The sequence below is a fragment of the Notamacropus eugenii genome, chromosome 4 (genome assembly GCF_028372415.1).
Source record: "Notamacropus eugenii isolate mMacEug1 chromosome 4, mMacEug1.pri_v2, whole genome shotgun sequence".
NCBI classification, from domain to species: Eukaryota; Metazoa; Chordata; class Mammalia; order Diprotodontia; family Macropodidae; genus Notamacropus; species Notamacropus eugenii.
Window position 1 is genome coordinate 82,214,843 of NC_092875.1, and position 15,925 is coordinate 82,230,767.

Sequence of the window (15,925 nt, forward strand, 5' to 3'; positions counted from 1 at the left end):
CAGTATAAACCTAGCCAAAAAGTACAAAAAATTGGCCCTCTATCCCATTTTTACTCCATGGTATCCTCACCAATACAGCCTACTTTTGTAGCTTGTAAATGAGACTAACTTCAGATGGTATGGCCTGATCTAGGGATGCAGAAACAAGATATGGACATGATAATACTGTTGGTAGAAGGGAGAGATTGTCTGCTAGAAGGTACAAAGGTTGGGGCAGGGAATAGCCTAAAAGGGCTGATAATTTGGCTACATCTATGGCTTTGTTCTCTACTTAGTGGGGATATGGGAATTGGAGACTAGGAGAAAAGATACTACAAGGATCCTCATGAGAGCCCTGGTTCTGATATTTATGTGCAATTTTATTTTAGATGATGAACCTGAGTCACTGGATATGACACCAGAATTATTTTTCCTCTTTTTAATGTTTTCGCTCCTGATGATTTTAATAACTTCAGAGTTGCTTCTGAATTTCCGAGGTAATTATTAGAGAAATCTGAAGAAAGCCCTTCCCATCTGGTTAATCAAGCATGTCTGGTTTGGGAGGGGACAAAACTTTGTAACCCTGGATCTTAGGAGCTTGACTTTTGCCCAGTCCTTGGTCATTTGCTCTGGAGTACACTGTCCCCCGGTCTATGCCCTTCAAGGTCACTCATCTCCAAATGACCACCTGTAGAACCCTGCTCCTCCCAACTACCCTTGTAGTCACATAACCCCATGAATTTCCTTCCTACACCATTCCCTACTCTATATTCCCATTTCATGATTTTCTTTCACCTTTCATCCATCATATATTGGTGAAGAATGTACCATGTGCAAATCATGTGTCATGCTGTGGTTGTTGATGTTCAGCTATTATGATCATGTCCAACTCTTCATGACCCCATTTGGAGTTTTCTTGGCAAAGACACTGGAGTGTTTGCCATTTCTTTCTCCAGATCATTTTGCAAATGAGGAACCTGAGGCAAGCAGCGTTAAGTGACTTGCCCAGGGTCAGACAGCAAGCAAGAGACTAGAGTTCAACTCAGCTCTTGCTGACTTCAGCCTTGGCACATCATACACTGCACCGCCTAGCTACCCTCTTCTAGGTTATATTAAAAGACAACTATTTCCTTTCCTTCTGTCCCAATCCCTGCCCTGGGTAAGTTTGGAGAAGTAGGAATCTAAATAAGGATCATCTTTGACTTCTTAAAGAAATTGAAAAAAAACTTTAAATCAGTGAGAATTTTAAACATATTTCTACAAACTTTGCCTTATGGTCTGGGCTGAAGAAATTAGTAAGAAAAGAAAGACTCTGTACTTGCCTTCATGAAGCTGCAAAGTGAGAGTGAGTCATGGATACAAATGTGAAATAAGAACTATAGGGAGATCCAGGCAATATATTGTGAGAAATCTGAGGAGGGAGAAATCACTTTTACCTGGTTGTGGGAAGGAGTAAAGAAAGACTTCAAGGAGGATGTGGCCCCTGAGATAGGTCTTGAAGGAAGAATGGACTTAGGCAGAGTTAGGGATAGCTTAGAGGCTATTTTCAAAGCAAAGAAAAGGAAAGGGAAAGAGCAATATGGGGAGGAAGGGCAAAAATTAGTACAGTTTGGTCAGAACATAGTATACAGGAAACAATCAATCAACAAACAAGAAACATTTATTAAATATCTGTTGCATGTCAGGTCCTACTCTAGGTACTAGGTACTCTAGGTACTAGGGATAAAAAGAGAAAATGGAAATAATCCTTGCTCTTAAAGAACTTACATTCCATCAGGATTTACAATACACACCTCATAAGCCTAAACACAAGAAATGCATGATAATTATAGAGAGTCATCCAGCAGAAATTGTCAGCTGTAGAGAACTGTGGAAGAGGTGTTGCTTTGGAGAGAAAGAAAAGGACAGCTTTTAATATATTGAATTTCTAATGCTTACAAAAAATCCAATTTGATATGTCCAAAAGATTGTTTGGTGATATAGTTTTGGTGTTCTAGAGAGAGACAAGGTACATAAAGATACACAAACATGTCAGTTGTCTATATAGAGAAAATACAGGCATTAAATCTGATGAAGTCACAAAACCAGAGTAAGTAGAGAGAGATATGAGAAGAGTGCTCAGCAGAGGTCCCAAGCATACACTGACAGTTAGGAGGCAAGTTACAGATCATGATATAACACAGGAGACTGAAGAGTGGCCAGCCAGAGCCAAGATAGAGCAATTTCATGAAAACTGGGAGAGAAGAGGAAGGTCAATAGTGTCAAATGCTGCAGAGAGGTTAAAAAGGGTTAAGATTGAGAAAACAAAACAATGGACTTGTCTACTAAGAGATTTTGGTAATTTTGGAATAAGAAATTTCATTGCAGTGATGAGAGCAGAAGCAAGATTTAAGATTTAAAAGTGAAATATTTCAGTGATCATGAAGACAAGGAGTTTTTCCTGAGACATTATTAGAGAGACATATAGGACATAGCTTGAGGGTATGGCAGGATGAAATGAATTATTTTATTTAGGATTTTATTTTTTCCAGTTACATGTTGAAACAATTTTTAACACTCTTTTTCAAAATGTTAAATTTCAAATTCTCTTCCCTTGTCACTCCTCCCTCCCCTGCCCCACTGAGAAAGCAAGCAATTCAATGTAGGTTATCCATTTGTAGTCATGCAAAACATTTTCATGATAATAATGTTGTGAAAGAAAACATAGACTAAAAGATAAAACCCTCAAGAAAAATAAAGTGAAAAATGTTTGCTTCAATCTGTATTCAAACACAATCAGTTCTTTTTCTGGGAATAGATAGCATTTTTCATTATAAGACCTTGGGTTGTCTTGGATTGTAATATTGCTGAAAATAGCTAAGTCATTCACAACTGATCATCTTACAACATTGCTTTTACTTAGTACAGAGCACATTTTGCTTTTCATAAAGTCATCCAACACTCTCCAGGTTTTTCTGAAAGCATCCTGCTTATCATTTTTTATAGCACAATAGTATTCTATCACAATCACATACCACAATTTGTTCAAACATCCCCCAGTTGATGGGCGTTCCCTCAATTTCCAGTTCTTTGCATCCAGAAAAGAGCTAGTATGAATATTTTGTACATATACATCCTTTCCCTTTTTTTCTTTTTATCTCTTTTGGGATACAGACCCAGTAGTGGTATTGCTAGGTCAAAGGGTATGCATGGTTTTATAACCCTTTGGGCATAGATTCAAATTCCTCTACAGAATGGTTGAATCATTTCACAATTCCATCAATAGTGTGTTAATGACTCATTTTTTCCCACATCTCTACCACCATCCATTTCCCTTTGCTATCATATTAGCCAATCTAATAGATATGAGGTAGTACTTCAGAATTGTTTTAATTTTCAGTTCTCTAATCACTAGTGAGTTGGAGCATTTTTTCTTATGGCTATAGATGATTACTTCATCTGAAAACCTACCTTTTGATCACTTATTAGTTGTGAAATGGCTCTTCTTTTTACAAATTTGACTTGATTCTCTATATGTTTGAGAAATGAGGACTTTATCAAGGAAACTTGCTTCAAAATTTTTTCACAGTTACTATTGCTAACTATATTTCCCTCCATCCTATTCCTACCCTATTCTACTCTCTCTCTCCTTTCACTTCCTCCTTCCTTGGAAGAATTTTGCTTCTGATTACCCCCTCCCTGAATCTGCCCTTCCGTCACCCTCTCCTCTTCTTATCCCCTTCCCCTCCTACTTTCTTGTAAGGTAAGAGATTTCTATAACCAATTGAGTTTTTATGTTATCCTCTCTCTGAGCCATTTCTGATGAGAGTAAGGTTCACTCACTCACCCTCATCCCCCTGACTGCCCCTTCCACTTTAAAGTTTTTTCTTACCTCTTTTATGTGAGATGATTTATCACATTCTACCTCTCACTTTCTTTTTTTTCCAGGACATTCCTCACTCACTCCTTAATTTTATTTATTTATTTTTAGATATCATTCCTTCATATTCAACTTACATCTATGCCCTCTGTCTATATATACTCCTTCCATCTTCCCTAATATTGAGAAAGTTCCTATGAGTTTTAAGTACCATCTTCCCATGTGGGAATGCAAATATTTAAACCTTATTAAGTCCCTTATTATTTCCCTTTCTTAGTTATCTTTTTATGCTTCTCTTGAGTCTTATATTTGAAGGTAAATTTTCTATTCAGCTCTGGTCTTTTTATTAATATGCTTGAAAGTCCATTTTCCTCCCTGTAAGATTATGCTCAGTATTGCTGGGTATGTGGTTCTTGGTTGCATCCTTTGCTCTCTGGAATATCATATTCAGAGTTCTCTGATACTTTAATTTAGAAGCTGCTAAATCTGGTGTTCTCTTGACTGTGGCTCCAAGATATTTGAATTGTTTCTGACTGGTTGCAATACTTTCTCCTTGACGTGAGAGCTTTGGAATTTAGCTACAATAATCCTAGAAGTTTTCATTTTGGGATGACTTTCAGGAGATGATTGGGGGATTCTTTCAAGTTCTATTTCACCCTCTGGTTCTAGAATATTAGGCTAGTTTTCCATGATAATTTTGTGAAAAATGATGTTTGTTTGTTTTTTTTTATCATGGCTTTCAGGTAACCCAAAATTTTAAAAAATATCTCTCCTGGATCTATTTTCCAGGTCAGTTGTTTTTCCAATGAGGTATTTCCCATTGTGTTCTATTTTTTCATTCTTTTAATTTTGTTTTATTTTTTTTTTTTTGATTTCTCATAAAGTCATTAGTTTCTATTTTCTCAATTATATTTTTTAAGGAATTATTTTCTTGAGTAAGTTTTTGTATCCCCTTTTCCATTTGGTCAACTTAACTTTTTAAGGAGTTTTTTCCTTTAGTGAATTTTTGTGCCTCTTTTTTCATTTGGCCAGTTCTGCTTCTTAAGGCATTCTTCTCCTCACTGGCTTTTTCTACCTTTAAATTTTTTTTCAGCCATTTGCCTACTCTGTTTTTTAAGGTCTTATTTTCTTCACTCTGGTTTTGTTTTTGTGTGTGTATCTCCTTTACCAAGCTGTTGACTCATTTTTCATGATTCTCTTGTATCACTGTCTTTTCTTTTCCCAATTTTAGAATTTGTTTAGATTTGTGATTTAAAGATACTTGGAGGGATTTGGGGGAGAGCTCAGGGGAGTCCATGCCTTTATCCTGCCATCTTGGCTCCACATCTGAACATTTTTTAAAGATGAGGAAAATCTGGGCATATTTATAAACAACAGGAGAGGATATAGGGGACACAGACACACAGAGAAGAGAAAGAGAGAGAGAGAGAGAGAGACAGAGACAGAGACAGATACAGAGAGACAGAGAGAGAGAGAGAGAGAGAGAGAGAGAGAGAGAGAGAGAGAGAGAGAGAGAGAGAGAGAGAATCCTGTATTACTTCTATGCAAAATTTGATGTCTAAATCTGTATCCTGAGTCTATCATCTCTCCATCAGGAGATGGATAGCATGTTTCTCCATGGGTTGTCTGAAATCATGGTTGCTCATTGCAAATAATACAAATTTATAGTGGACTTATTCAATCATTTTTTCTAACTTCCTCTAGATCTTTTCATCAGCACATGAGTAAGAACAGAGGAAGTAGACGGTGGAAGTAAACCAGAGATGAGGCTTAGTAAAGTATGATCACTAGTGAGGCAAGGGAAAGGGATGGTGGAGCAGAAGACAGTGTGATATTTAATTAATTAAAATAGTCAAGATTAGGAGGGAAAACAAGTGAAACTATGATATGGGCAATGACCTGAGAAAGTCCTATGCAGTGAAAGGACTGGAACTTATGGTAGAGACCAATACTAAGCTAAGAAGGAAAATCTTTGGAGTGAGGAGGAGTGACAAATAGAGAGAGATTCTATGATAGTTATGATTTGATTATGGAATTTTGGAATTCTTGATTATGGAGGTGGAAATTTTTAGTGATGACAAGGTCAAAGGTACTCCCATCTCTGCCTTTGTGTGACTGAGTTGGTATGGAGGACTAAGTTATGGAAGTTGAGAAGATTGAGAAACTGAGAGGCTGTAGTATTTGAAGAAATATCAACATACATGTAATATGCCCTAGTATGACAGGAGTTGGAGTTGACATCAATAATGTGAGCCAAGTACTGAACTTTCATAAAAAGGAGGGAGAATGACCTGGCTAGTAGATAACTGCCAACCAATTGGATTGTGTATTTGGATAGAATGAAACTCAAAATAGGAGAGGATTATCAAGTGTTCTATAGTAGCAGAAAGGGACAATGGGAATGAATAGTATTTTGACTCCCTCTCAAGGACGAGTGAGGTTAAGCGATGTGAGAAAAGTTGCAACCAGTATTGAAAGGGACATCCAAGGAATGCTGTGTCCTCTAAGAAAGGCTAGGTCTTGGTAAGTGCTAGAAGATGGAAGGAGAATGAATGAAAGACATCAATAATCATAGTCATTTTTTGAATTAATTGAGGAACATGAAGAAAGAAAGAGGAAGGTTTGTTAATTAAGGAAAAGAAATAGAAGAAAAAGATTAAGGAAAAACTTTCCAGAAAGCACAGTGGAAAAGTGGGCAGAGCTGGAGTGGTCCCCCTTTATGTTTGAAATCCAGTTTGGGGTGGACTGTCTTAAATTTGGTAGTGGGTTTGGGCTAGTTGCTCAGTGTGCTGTATTTGTGTGAGGTACCAGGTAGCACTGAAAGCTTAATTAAACTGATTTTCTTCTTACCAGTTCCAGGTTGTCCCCAGCTTTTCCTTACACAAGTTTTCTATACCCTTGAGTTCTTCTCTAAGGGTTTCAATATTCCATAACAAGTCTTAACTCTCTTTGGCTACATAGCTCCCACCTGCTTGAATCACATCTTTTTTTCCTTCTCAGCCTCACCAATCAGCCTACAGTCTAAGACATCTGTACTTCATAAAAAGCAAAAGTAAAATGTAATAAAATTTCTGAACAGTCAATCACATCCACTCATGTTAAAGATGAATTTCCAAATCTTCACAACTTCCCCTGCTTCATATCTTTCTAACACTTATAGAGAAAGGGGAGTTCTTTGAAAAATAACCCTTTCAAGTCTCCCAACCTCCAAGTTATAGGGGGAATTATCATACTATGTTTTAACTTGCCTTATCTCACTGTTGTCAAAGAAAGTGAATTTAGTTCCTGGCTCATTGCCAGGTAACTGCTTCTCTGCTCTGTGCCCTAACAGGTTGATCAATAAATCAGAAGACTGTTTCTGGAAATAAACTTTTTGCTATTCATGTAATCTTAACTTCTGCCTTCCTAACTTCTCCCTATATGGGACTTCCTGTGGATGATTCAGGTGCTCAGGGAGTGACCCTAGGGTCACCCATGCCACACTCATGATAAAATTTATTTGCCTAGATAATAATAGTTAACTCCATATAGTTCCTTAAAGAGTTTAGGTTTGTAAAATACTTTGTATGTAGTATATCTTTTGATCCTCACAACAATCTGTCCCAATTCTGCAGAAAAGGAAAGTAAGAATGACAGAGGTTAGGTGACTTGCAGAGTGGTAAGACTCTTACCAGTGGTAAGAGTCTGAGACAAGATTAGAAGTCACCACCAAATCTTGGTTTTGAGGCAGTGTTTGTGAGTACCACTCAGAGTAAATTCCAAATAGATGGACCAAAAGTCCCCACAGTAAAGTGTGCTTCAGTATTTTGTTAAAAATTCTACCTGAGTGTGTAGCATCTACATGGTGTCTCACAGCCAGAATGTTACTAGAATGTACCTAAAGCCCAGCCCTCCGCTGGGCTTCCATCTCTGATTTCTAAAAATCTTCCAGATGTAGGAGGAAGACAGATTCAACCTGAAACAGAAAACCTCACCAGAGAGATATCCTATCTGCAATATTTCATAGGCCAGAATGTGATACCCTGAAAATAGAATGGATTTGGAATCTACAGACTGTACCCTCTTGTTCTCGAATTTCAGGGCAATTTTCTTTAATATTTTCTTATAACATTGTATCAAGATTCTTATTTTGATCACAACTTTCAGGTAGTCCTACATTTCTTATATTGTCTCTCCTCAATCTATTCTCTAGATCATTTTTTTTTTCTGAGATTCTTTAAATTCTCTTCTATTTTTTAAAGTTTTAGTGTTTCTTGGTGTCTTAGAGTCATCTGATTCTTGTTGCCCAATTCTATTTTTTCAGGGAGTTATTTAAGTTATTTAAGATTTTGGGGCTCGTTTTCTAATTGGTTAATTTTTTTTCCATAATTTTCTTGAATTGCTTTTTTTTTCTAATTTTCCTCAGTCTATCTTACTTGGTTTTTGAAGTTCTTTTTAAAGTTCTTCCACATACTCTTTTTGAGTTTGTGACCATTTGATGTAGTTCCCTGGGGTAGGAGAGGCTTTTTTTTTTACCTCACTATCTTCCTCTGAATATGAACCCAGATCTTCTTTTGTTCCATAGTAGCGATCTATACTGGAACTCTTTATCCTTTGCTTACTCATTTTTATCTCATTTTATTTTATTTTTTTCAGCTTATTATTGTAATTAGGTTTTAATCCTGACTTTTGGGTAATGGTGCCCTAGGCCTGAGGTCTTCCTTACTGTTATTTTCTGAACTCTCAACCTCAGATACCTCCTTTCCTCCCCTAAGCCACAGTTAAGGCTCCCTAGTCACATCCTGAAGATGTTCTTGCTTCCTGAGGTACCTCACTCACTGGCATGACATTGCTCTTCCTTGTCCACAGTAACAGTCAAACACCATGTCTGGTCAGCATAGCAAGGCCTGGTGTCCAGAGATAGCAGGGGTCTTTCAATCTTCCCCTGCTCAGCCATTTCATTCCCAGTTTTTGTTAGTTGAAAGTTTGTGAGGTGAAAGTTTTGTGAGATGAAATTTCTTGAGGTCTAGTCTAGTTGCTGAGGGAGTTGCCTCCAGGGCCTGTTGTTTGTTGATTCAGCACAGTTGGCCTGGAGGTATCTATACATCACTCAAGCCAAACCTTAGCCTCAGGAGGGCCTGTCTTTCCTAAGATCCCCTGAGGACCATTGCTTTGCCCCTTTATTTTTGCTGCTCTGTGTTCATTTTGTGGTGTGCCATCTTCCCAGAATGCTTCATGTAGGGGCTTCTTTCAGTCTATCTTACCAGGTCAGTTCCTGGGCTGTGCGAGATCAATGGAATCCTGATTGTGATTTATGCGCTTGAAGTTGAAGTATCCTTTTATGTCCTATGGGTATACCATAGATGCATAGGTAAGAAGGAGGTAAGTAGGGTAGCAATGTGATGGAATATTGGAATGTTAATAAATCTTCAGCTGGACAGTCCTTAAGTAGCCCAGATGCTGAGGGTCCACTAGTCTTTGTGCGGTCCTGACCCCTTCTAGTTCAGTGTAGCCTTGGTCTATATTTACACCTCCACCCCCAACTCTGAACATTTCAAACCTGTATACTCCTCAGCCCATGTACTGTTCTGAACTATGATTGGGTTCCACTCTCTTCATAGTTCTGAACCCCCTGAACACCAGTTCATGTGTAGGCATCATTCTAAGAGTTTCTTGACCCTGAATTTTTCCTTATTCTCTTTGTAAAACTGATATAAATTTCCTGGTCTTCACAGAGTCTTGACTCAGGTGTGACCTAGTCCCTGTGTAGTCCTGAGTTCAGTGTCCCTCCCTTCTATGGATTTACCTAAAGTATTGAGGACTGGGACCCTTCTAAGTCCTAAATAATTCAAATTGAATGTGGTGCATAGGACATAACTGGAACCCAGGGAGGGAGTTGAAGATGGTTCAGAGGACCCAGGAACTGTGAAAGAGCCAGAAACAGATATTTCCCCTAAGCATTAACTCTTGGTTAACTTTTCACTTACAGGTTATCTTTATGACCGGAATTTGTATGATTGGATAGCTTTGGTGACAATGTTTATGGTGCCAATAACAAAGATTTCTTTAGCAACCTTATTCAGAAGATTTGTCACCATACCCAACCAGTCCCCTGAGTCACAATAAGGTAATTTCAGGTGGGGCCAGCATTTGACTTAATTACAGGTGAATATCCCCACAGGCAGCTGATGAGAGACCAAATTGAGCCTAGGGGTAGGGGTGCTCAGTTGCTCAGTTGGGGGTGGGGCTAGCTTGGTGTAGGAGTTTAAAAAGGCTGAAAGGGAAGAAAAGAATCCTCACAGGAAGATGAGTGGGAGGCCTGGTGGCAAAGGATAGACTGAGGAAGGCGCTGGACTTGCCTCAGACTGGGGCAGTAGGGGGGCATAAGAGGGAGGTCAAAGAGAGGTCACTCTTCTTCCCACTTTCCTCCTGTTTTCTTTAGGCCCTTTGTCACCTCTCCTCCCTGGCATCTCTCTCTTCTCTCCTTCTCTGCTTCCTTTTGGTATCTCCCTTTTCTATTTTCCCTCTATATATACTTCTCTCTTTCCTCAACCCCCTCTCCTTTTCTCTATGCATCCTCTTCTCAAACAAATGCCTAATCAACCTCATCTAGTACACAAGTTTGTTTCCCCTGCTTTATTTCTGAGTGAGATCAAGTAGACTGATACTATGTCCAGTTCTCTAAGTTGTAGTGGGAGTTGAGGGTGGGGTTGTATGGGAGGTGAAACCCCTTTGTCTTCTAATTCTAGCCTAGTGGATGGTTTCCCAGTCCTTGATTTGCTTAAAGCCCTTGATAATCAGTGCCAACCCTCTCAGTCACTCACTATCTGCATTCCCTTCCTATGGGTTAAATTTTATGACTCATGGTAATCAGTCCCTCAGTAAGTATTTGTTAAGCATCTACTATATGCTAGGCACTAACTGTGCTAAGCCCTGGAGATACAAAGAATGACACAAGATAGTCCTTGCTCTCTGTCTAAAGGGAGAGGCAACATACAAATAATTATGTACAAACAAGTGATATACAGGATAAATTGGAGATAATCAACTCAGGAAAGTCACTAGAGTTAATGGGGAGGAAGAATATGTTTTCATGTGTGATTTTAACTGGCACTTAAAAGCCAGGGAAGTTGGGAAGGTAAGATGAGAAGAGAGAAAATTCCAGACATGAAGGACAGCCAGTGAAAATCCTTGGAGCTGGTATATGGAGTGTCTTGTTCAAGGAACAAGAAGGTCAATATCATTGGATCACAGATTACATGGCATGGAGGGTATAAGCTGTAAGAATACTAGAAGGGAGTGGCAGGTTATAAAGGGCTTTAAATGCCAAGCAGAGGATTTTATATGAGATCTTCATCCCTGCAACCTGAGACTCTGTTCTTCATTCTCACATCACCTCCATCCATCAGCCCCTCACTTCTGCACTCTTCTTTTCCCTATTCTATTCCCTATTTCCCATGGAAAACTGGTTCAACTTTTCTCATTCCTCTTCTCTTGAGTTCCTTGCCCTCTTACCTTTCTGCCTAAGTTACCTTGCAAAGCCTCAGCTTTTCATCACTCCCACCAACCTTTGCTCCTACATACCTGCAGTTAACAGAAGCTGGACAAAATCACAAAGACATGCGGACAGGGTCCACTATAAATTTGTGTTACATTGTCTCAACTTGGGCTCTCGCTGCTGCAAAGCTTCCCTAATTATTTCACTATACCATCCACCACAGTGGCTCTTCTAAACATTTTTATCCCTTTAGACTTCCCATAGCTATCTCCTCCCACCCTCTCAGCTGAAAACCTAGCCTTGTATTTAACTAAAAAATTGAGAAACATCTCTTTTTTAAAAATTACTATGAGATCTCTCTTCTCCTTTCTTCTTCATCTTACATCACTCAGATGTCTCTTGACACTATCTCCTTCACTTCCATCTCATAGAATGAAGTGGCTCTCCTTTCCAAGGCAAAACCCTCTATGTGTACAGGTGGTGCCATTCCATTTGGTCTCCTTCAGCAGATTTCTCTCTTTATCATCCCCACTCTCTCAACTATCTTCAATGTCTCCATATTTGCTTGTTGATTCCTCTTGGTCTATGAACATAAACATGTTTCCTCCATTTGAAAAAAAGAAAAAGCACCATTTGCTGCATCTATCTCTGCCACTATTATCACAACTCTTCTACCTTTCATGGCTAAACTCTACAATAAGTGCTTACTTCCTTTCCTTTCACTCTTCATAATGCTCTACAGTCTGGCTACTCAGCTCATTATTCTAATAAAACTAATCTCTTCAAAATGACTAGCAATCTTCTAACTGTCAAACTTAAAGGTCTTTTATCACTTTTCATCCTTCTTGGCCTCTCTGCAGCCTTTGATATTATTGATGCCTTTTCTTTTGCCTGTTGTTGTTGGTCAGTTGTTTCCAACTTTTTGCAACCCCATTTTGGAGTTTTCTTGGCAAAGATACTAGAATGGTGTGCCATTTCCTTCTCCAGCTCATATTTCTAGATTAGGAAACTGAGGCAAACAGGGTTAAGTGACTTGCCCAGGGTCAAATGGCTAGTAAATGTCTGAGGCCAGTTCTGAACTCATGAAGATGATGAGTCCTTCTGATTCCAAGTCCAGTGCTCTATCCACTGCAGCATCTAGCTGCCACTTGTTTTGCTTAATACCCTTTTTTCTCTAGATTTTTGTAATACTTCTCTATGCTGGTTCTCCTTCCTATCTGACCAATCATCTTCACTGGATCTTTATCCAGACCATGTCTACTAACCATGAGTGTCCCACAGCTTTCTCTCCTGGGTCTTCTCTTCTCCCTTTACTCTATTTCACTCCCTTTATTCTATTTCATCTAATCATCTCACATGGATTCAATTATACTCTCTGTGCTGATAATTCTCTTATCTATTTTTTCAGTTCTAGTCTGTCTCCTGACTTCCAGCCTTGTATATCCAACAGCCTATTAGACATCTCCAAACCAATATCTCATAGACATCTTAAGGTCAATATGCTGAAAACTGAACTATTTCTCCCCCTTCAAATCTCCTCTTTTCCCAACTTCCCTCTTCCATTTGATGATATTCCATTACCTTCCTAGGCATCCAGGTGAATAACTAGGAGTCATCTTTAACTCCTCACTCTCTCTGACCCCTTCCCCATATCCAATCTCTTGCTAAGACCTTTAAATTTTACCTTTTTAATATCTCTCATCTATGGTCACTTCTCTTTGACACTGCTACTATCTGCGGAAGACCCTTATCACCTCATACCTGGATTCTTGCAAATGCCTGCTGGTAGATCTCCCTCCCTCAAGTTTCTTACCACACTGCTATAGAACATATAAGTCACCAAATTCAATAAGTTCAAATGGCTTCTTATTAACTCTAGTATCAAACATATAATCCTCTGTTCAGCTTTGAAAAAAAAAACCTTAACGACCCCTTCCTATCTTTTCAATCTTCTTTTACCTTGCTTCCACATTCTCTGCAATCCTGTGACAGTGACCTCCTGACTATTCCTTTCATTCTTTACTCCATCTCCTCACACTGGGCATTTCCACTGTCTCTACCATGCCTGGAGGCAGCTAGTGGTGCAGTGGATAGAGCACCAGTGCAGGAGTCAGGAGGACCTGAGTTCAAATCTCATCTTAGACACTTGACACTCACTAGCTGTGTGACCTTGCACAAGTCACTTAACCCCAATTGCCTCATCCTGGGTCATATGCAGCCATCCTGATGAATATCTGGTCACTGGATTCAGATGGCTCTGGAGGAGAAGTGATACTGGTGACCTGCACAGCCCTCCCTCACTCAAAAAAATAAAAGTCAAGTGCAAGCCATGTCATCATTTCTCTGATGGCACTGTCTTCTTCGGCAACAAAGGATGAACACACACACCATGCCTGGAATTCTCTTTCTCCTCACTTTACCCTTCTACTTTCCCTGCTAAAATCTACAGATGTCACAATCACCAGTCATCAACAGATTGGCTATGTGAGGTGAGAGAAACTAAGGAGTTGAGAATGACACTTTACTCTGAACAATAGTCATGTTTCCTCTTCCTCCCTAGCACTCCTTCCTTCCTTCCTTCCTTTCTTCCTTCCTTCCTTCCTTCCTTCCTTCCTTCCTTCCTTCCTTCCTTCCTTCCTTTCTTCCTTCCTTCCTTCCTTCCTTCCTTCCTACTCCTGACAACTTTTATACCCTGTTCTTGTGCTTCCTGTTTATTTTAGTCACTTCTGCAGCGTTAGTCTATACTTATGGAACAGGGGCCCTTTATCTTCCCCACCCCCTGCCAGGTGTTATGCTTAATAATTATTCTTGTTTCTAGGTGACAACATGGAAGAACACTTGAGAGCAATGGATCCTCCAGTCATGAGATTGCTCACTGAGAGATCTGTGATGGTAGATCAGTTGAGGCAGAACAGATGATGCCTCACTAAATACACAAAAAGCAAACTAACTTCCTTGATTCACTCTTCCATTTTAGCCCTGAAGCTTGAGGTTTTTTTAATGTTGCATTAAGAGAATCAGGTTGGGGAATGGATGATTGTCCTCTTTTCCACCCAGCCACCATGTATCTATGATCACATGGGCACTTCTGCCTCTTTTGTGTTTATTCTGTCCTGACTTTCCCAAATAAGTTTCCCCAATCTGGATTTGTCAAGCACTGGTTGGGACCTTGTGATTTTAAAGGACCTTGTGAGTTCCCATGAACAACTGGATGCCAAAAAGGACTTTTTCTGCATCAGAGAAGATGCTTCCAGAAAGATGTCTGACCCAAACCTGGCATTTGATCTGACAATATCAGAAGTGAAATGTAAAGTTCCCACTTAATGAATTGCAAACTGCCTCACAGGGCTCTTAGGTGGTGAAGTGAATAGAGTGCTGACTCTGAAGTTAGGAAGATTCATCTCTGTGAGTTCAAATCTGGCTTCAGATACTTACCAGCTCTGTGACCCTAGACAAGTGACTTAACCACGTTTGCCTCAGTTTCTCATCCAGAAAATACGTTGGAGAAGGAAATGCTCCAGTACCTCTGCCAAGAAAATCCCAAATGGGGATCACAACACAACTTAAAGAACTGAACAACAAAGACAAAAACTGCTTTATGCTTGGATAGAGTTTAAATATTACCCTCCCAGGATAGTGTGCATGTAAGGATAAGTTACTGAAGCTTGTTCTAATCACATTGTTAAAGCACATTATGATTTGTCCATGCTTAGCATTCCTTTTTGTGAGTAGGAAAAAACTACTTGTCCCATTTCTGATTTATATTGTACTTTATCTTTGTTACTTTTCCATTTTGTAAGACACTGAGACTTGTAAAAAATAATCCCATTTCTTTGGCCTTCAGGGTAGAGATTTGTTAGTCAGGTAATGCATGTGAACCAAAGGAAACTTCTTTTACTAGAGGCCAGGCTACAGAGGACGAAACCCCAAGTTAATTACATGCTTAGTACAGAAGAGAGGGGTTAGTGCCCTAGCACTCATAGGTTATATGTAGCATTTCTCTACCTGTCATATCAGAGAAGGAAAACCCACCACAGTTACCCGGGGGAAAATAGTCACATAAATCGCATGACCTTCAGCTGCTCAGAAAGCTAACCTCCTGGGAATATGCCTGTGATCTACTGTATTAGAGGGAGGTGGAGAGAACTCAGTGGAATTGGGTATGAGTCTTCTAAGAATCATTGCTGACCCTGTCTCCCACCTTCCTTCCTTCTATGTTGACCCTAAGATCAGGACATATTATCTTACAGTGACAGCTCTGGTTTTATCCATCTCTTTATGCCTCTGCTTGCTCATGCTCTGGCAAATTCATGTTTCATTCTAGATCCCAACCTTTCCTTTCTAAGTGTGATAAGACCAGGAATTTCCTGAGGCAGCTATCCCAAGTTCCTGATCAAGCCTCCTCCCCTCCACAAATCCTGATTGGCCCAGTTCTCCTGATATAGCTTCCTTCTGAGCTTTGGGGCAGAAAAGGTCCCAGTCATGTGTAGTCAGTACTCTCAGACTTGGTCGATGCCTGAGACCATGTGAGTCATCATATCCTGGCAACTGATTTACCAGATACATTTCCAGAGGAGACAAAGGGGACTGTATCCAGAGATGCCAAGTGC

General features: G+C 39.5%; 1 protein-coding gene across 4 annotated transcripts in view; it reads left to right on the top strand.

Annotated features, from left to right (window-relative positions):
- LOC140500195 (myelin-oligodendrocyte glycoprotein-like) overlaps positions 1–15,073 on the top strand; it is a 48,870-nt gene extending 33,797 nt beyond the window's left edge. For 3 of the 4 annotated variants that reach the window (XM_072602541.1, XM_072602543.1, XM_072602542.1), the window contains 4 exons: positions 369–476; positions 9,072–9,188; positions 9,807–9,944; positions 14,134–15,073. In XM_072602541.1, coding sequence (XP_072458642.1) covers positions 369–476; positions 9,072–9,188; positions 9,807–9,943 — 362 coding nt within the window. In that variant the 3' untranslated portion in view covers position 9,944; positions 14,134–15,073. Of the gene's footprint in view, positions 1–368; positions 477–9,071; positions 9,200–9,806; positions 9,945–14,133 lie in introns of all 4 variants that reach the window. The other variant, XR_011965636.1, reaches the window with a different exon arrangement.
- Positions 15,074–15,925: the final 852 nt, after the last annotated feature.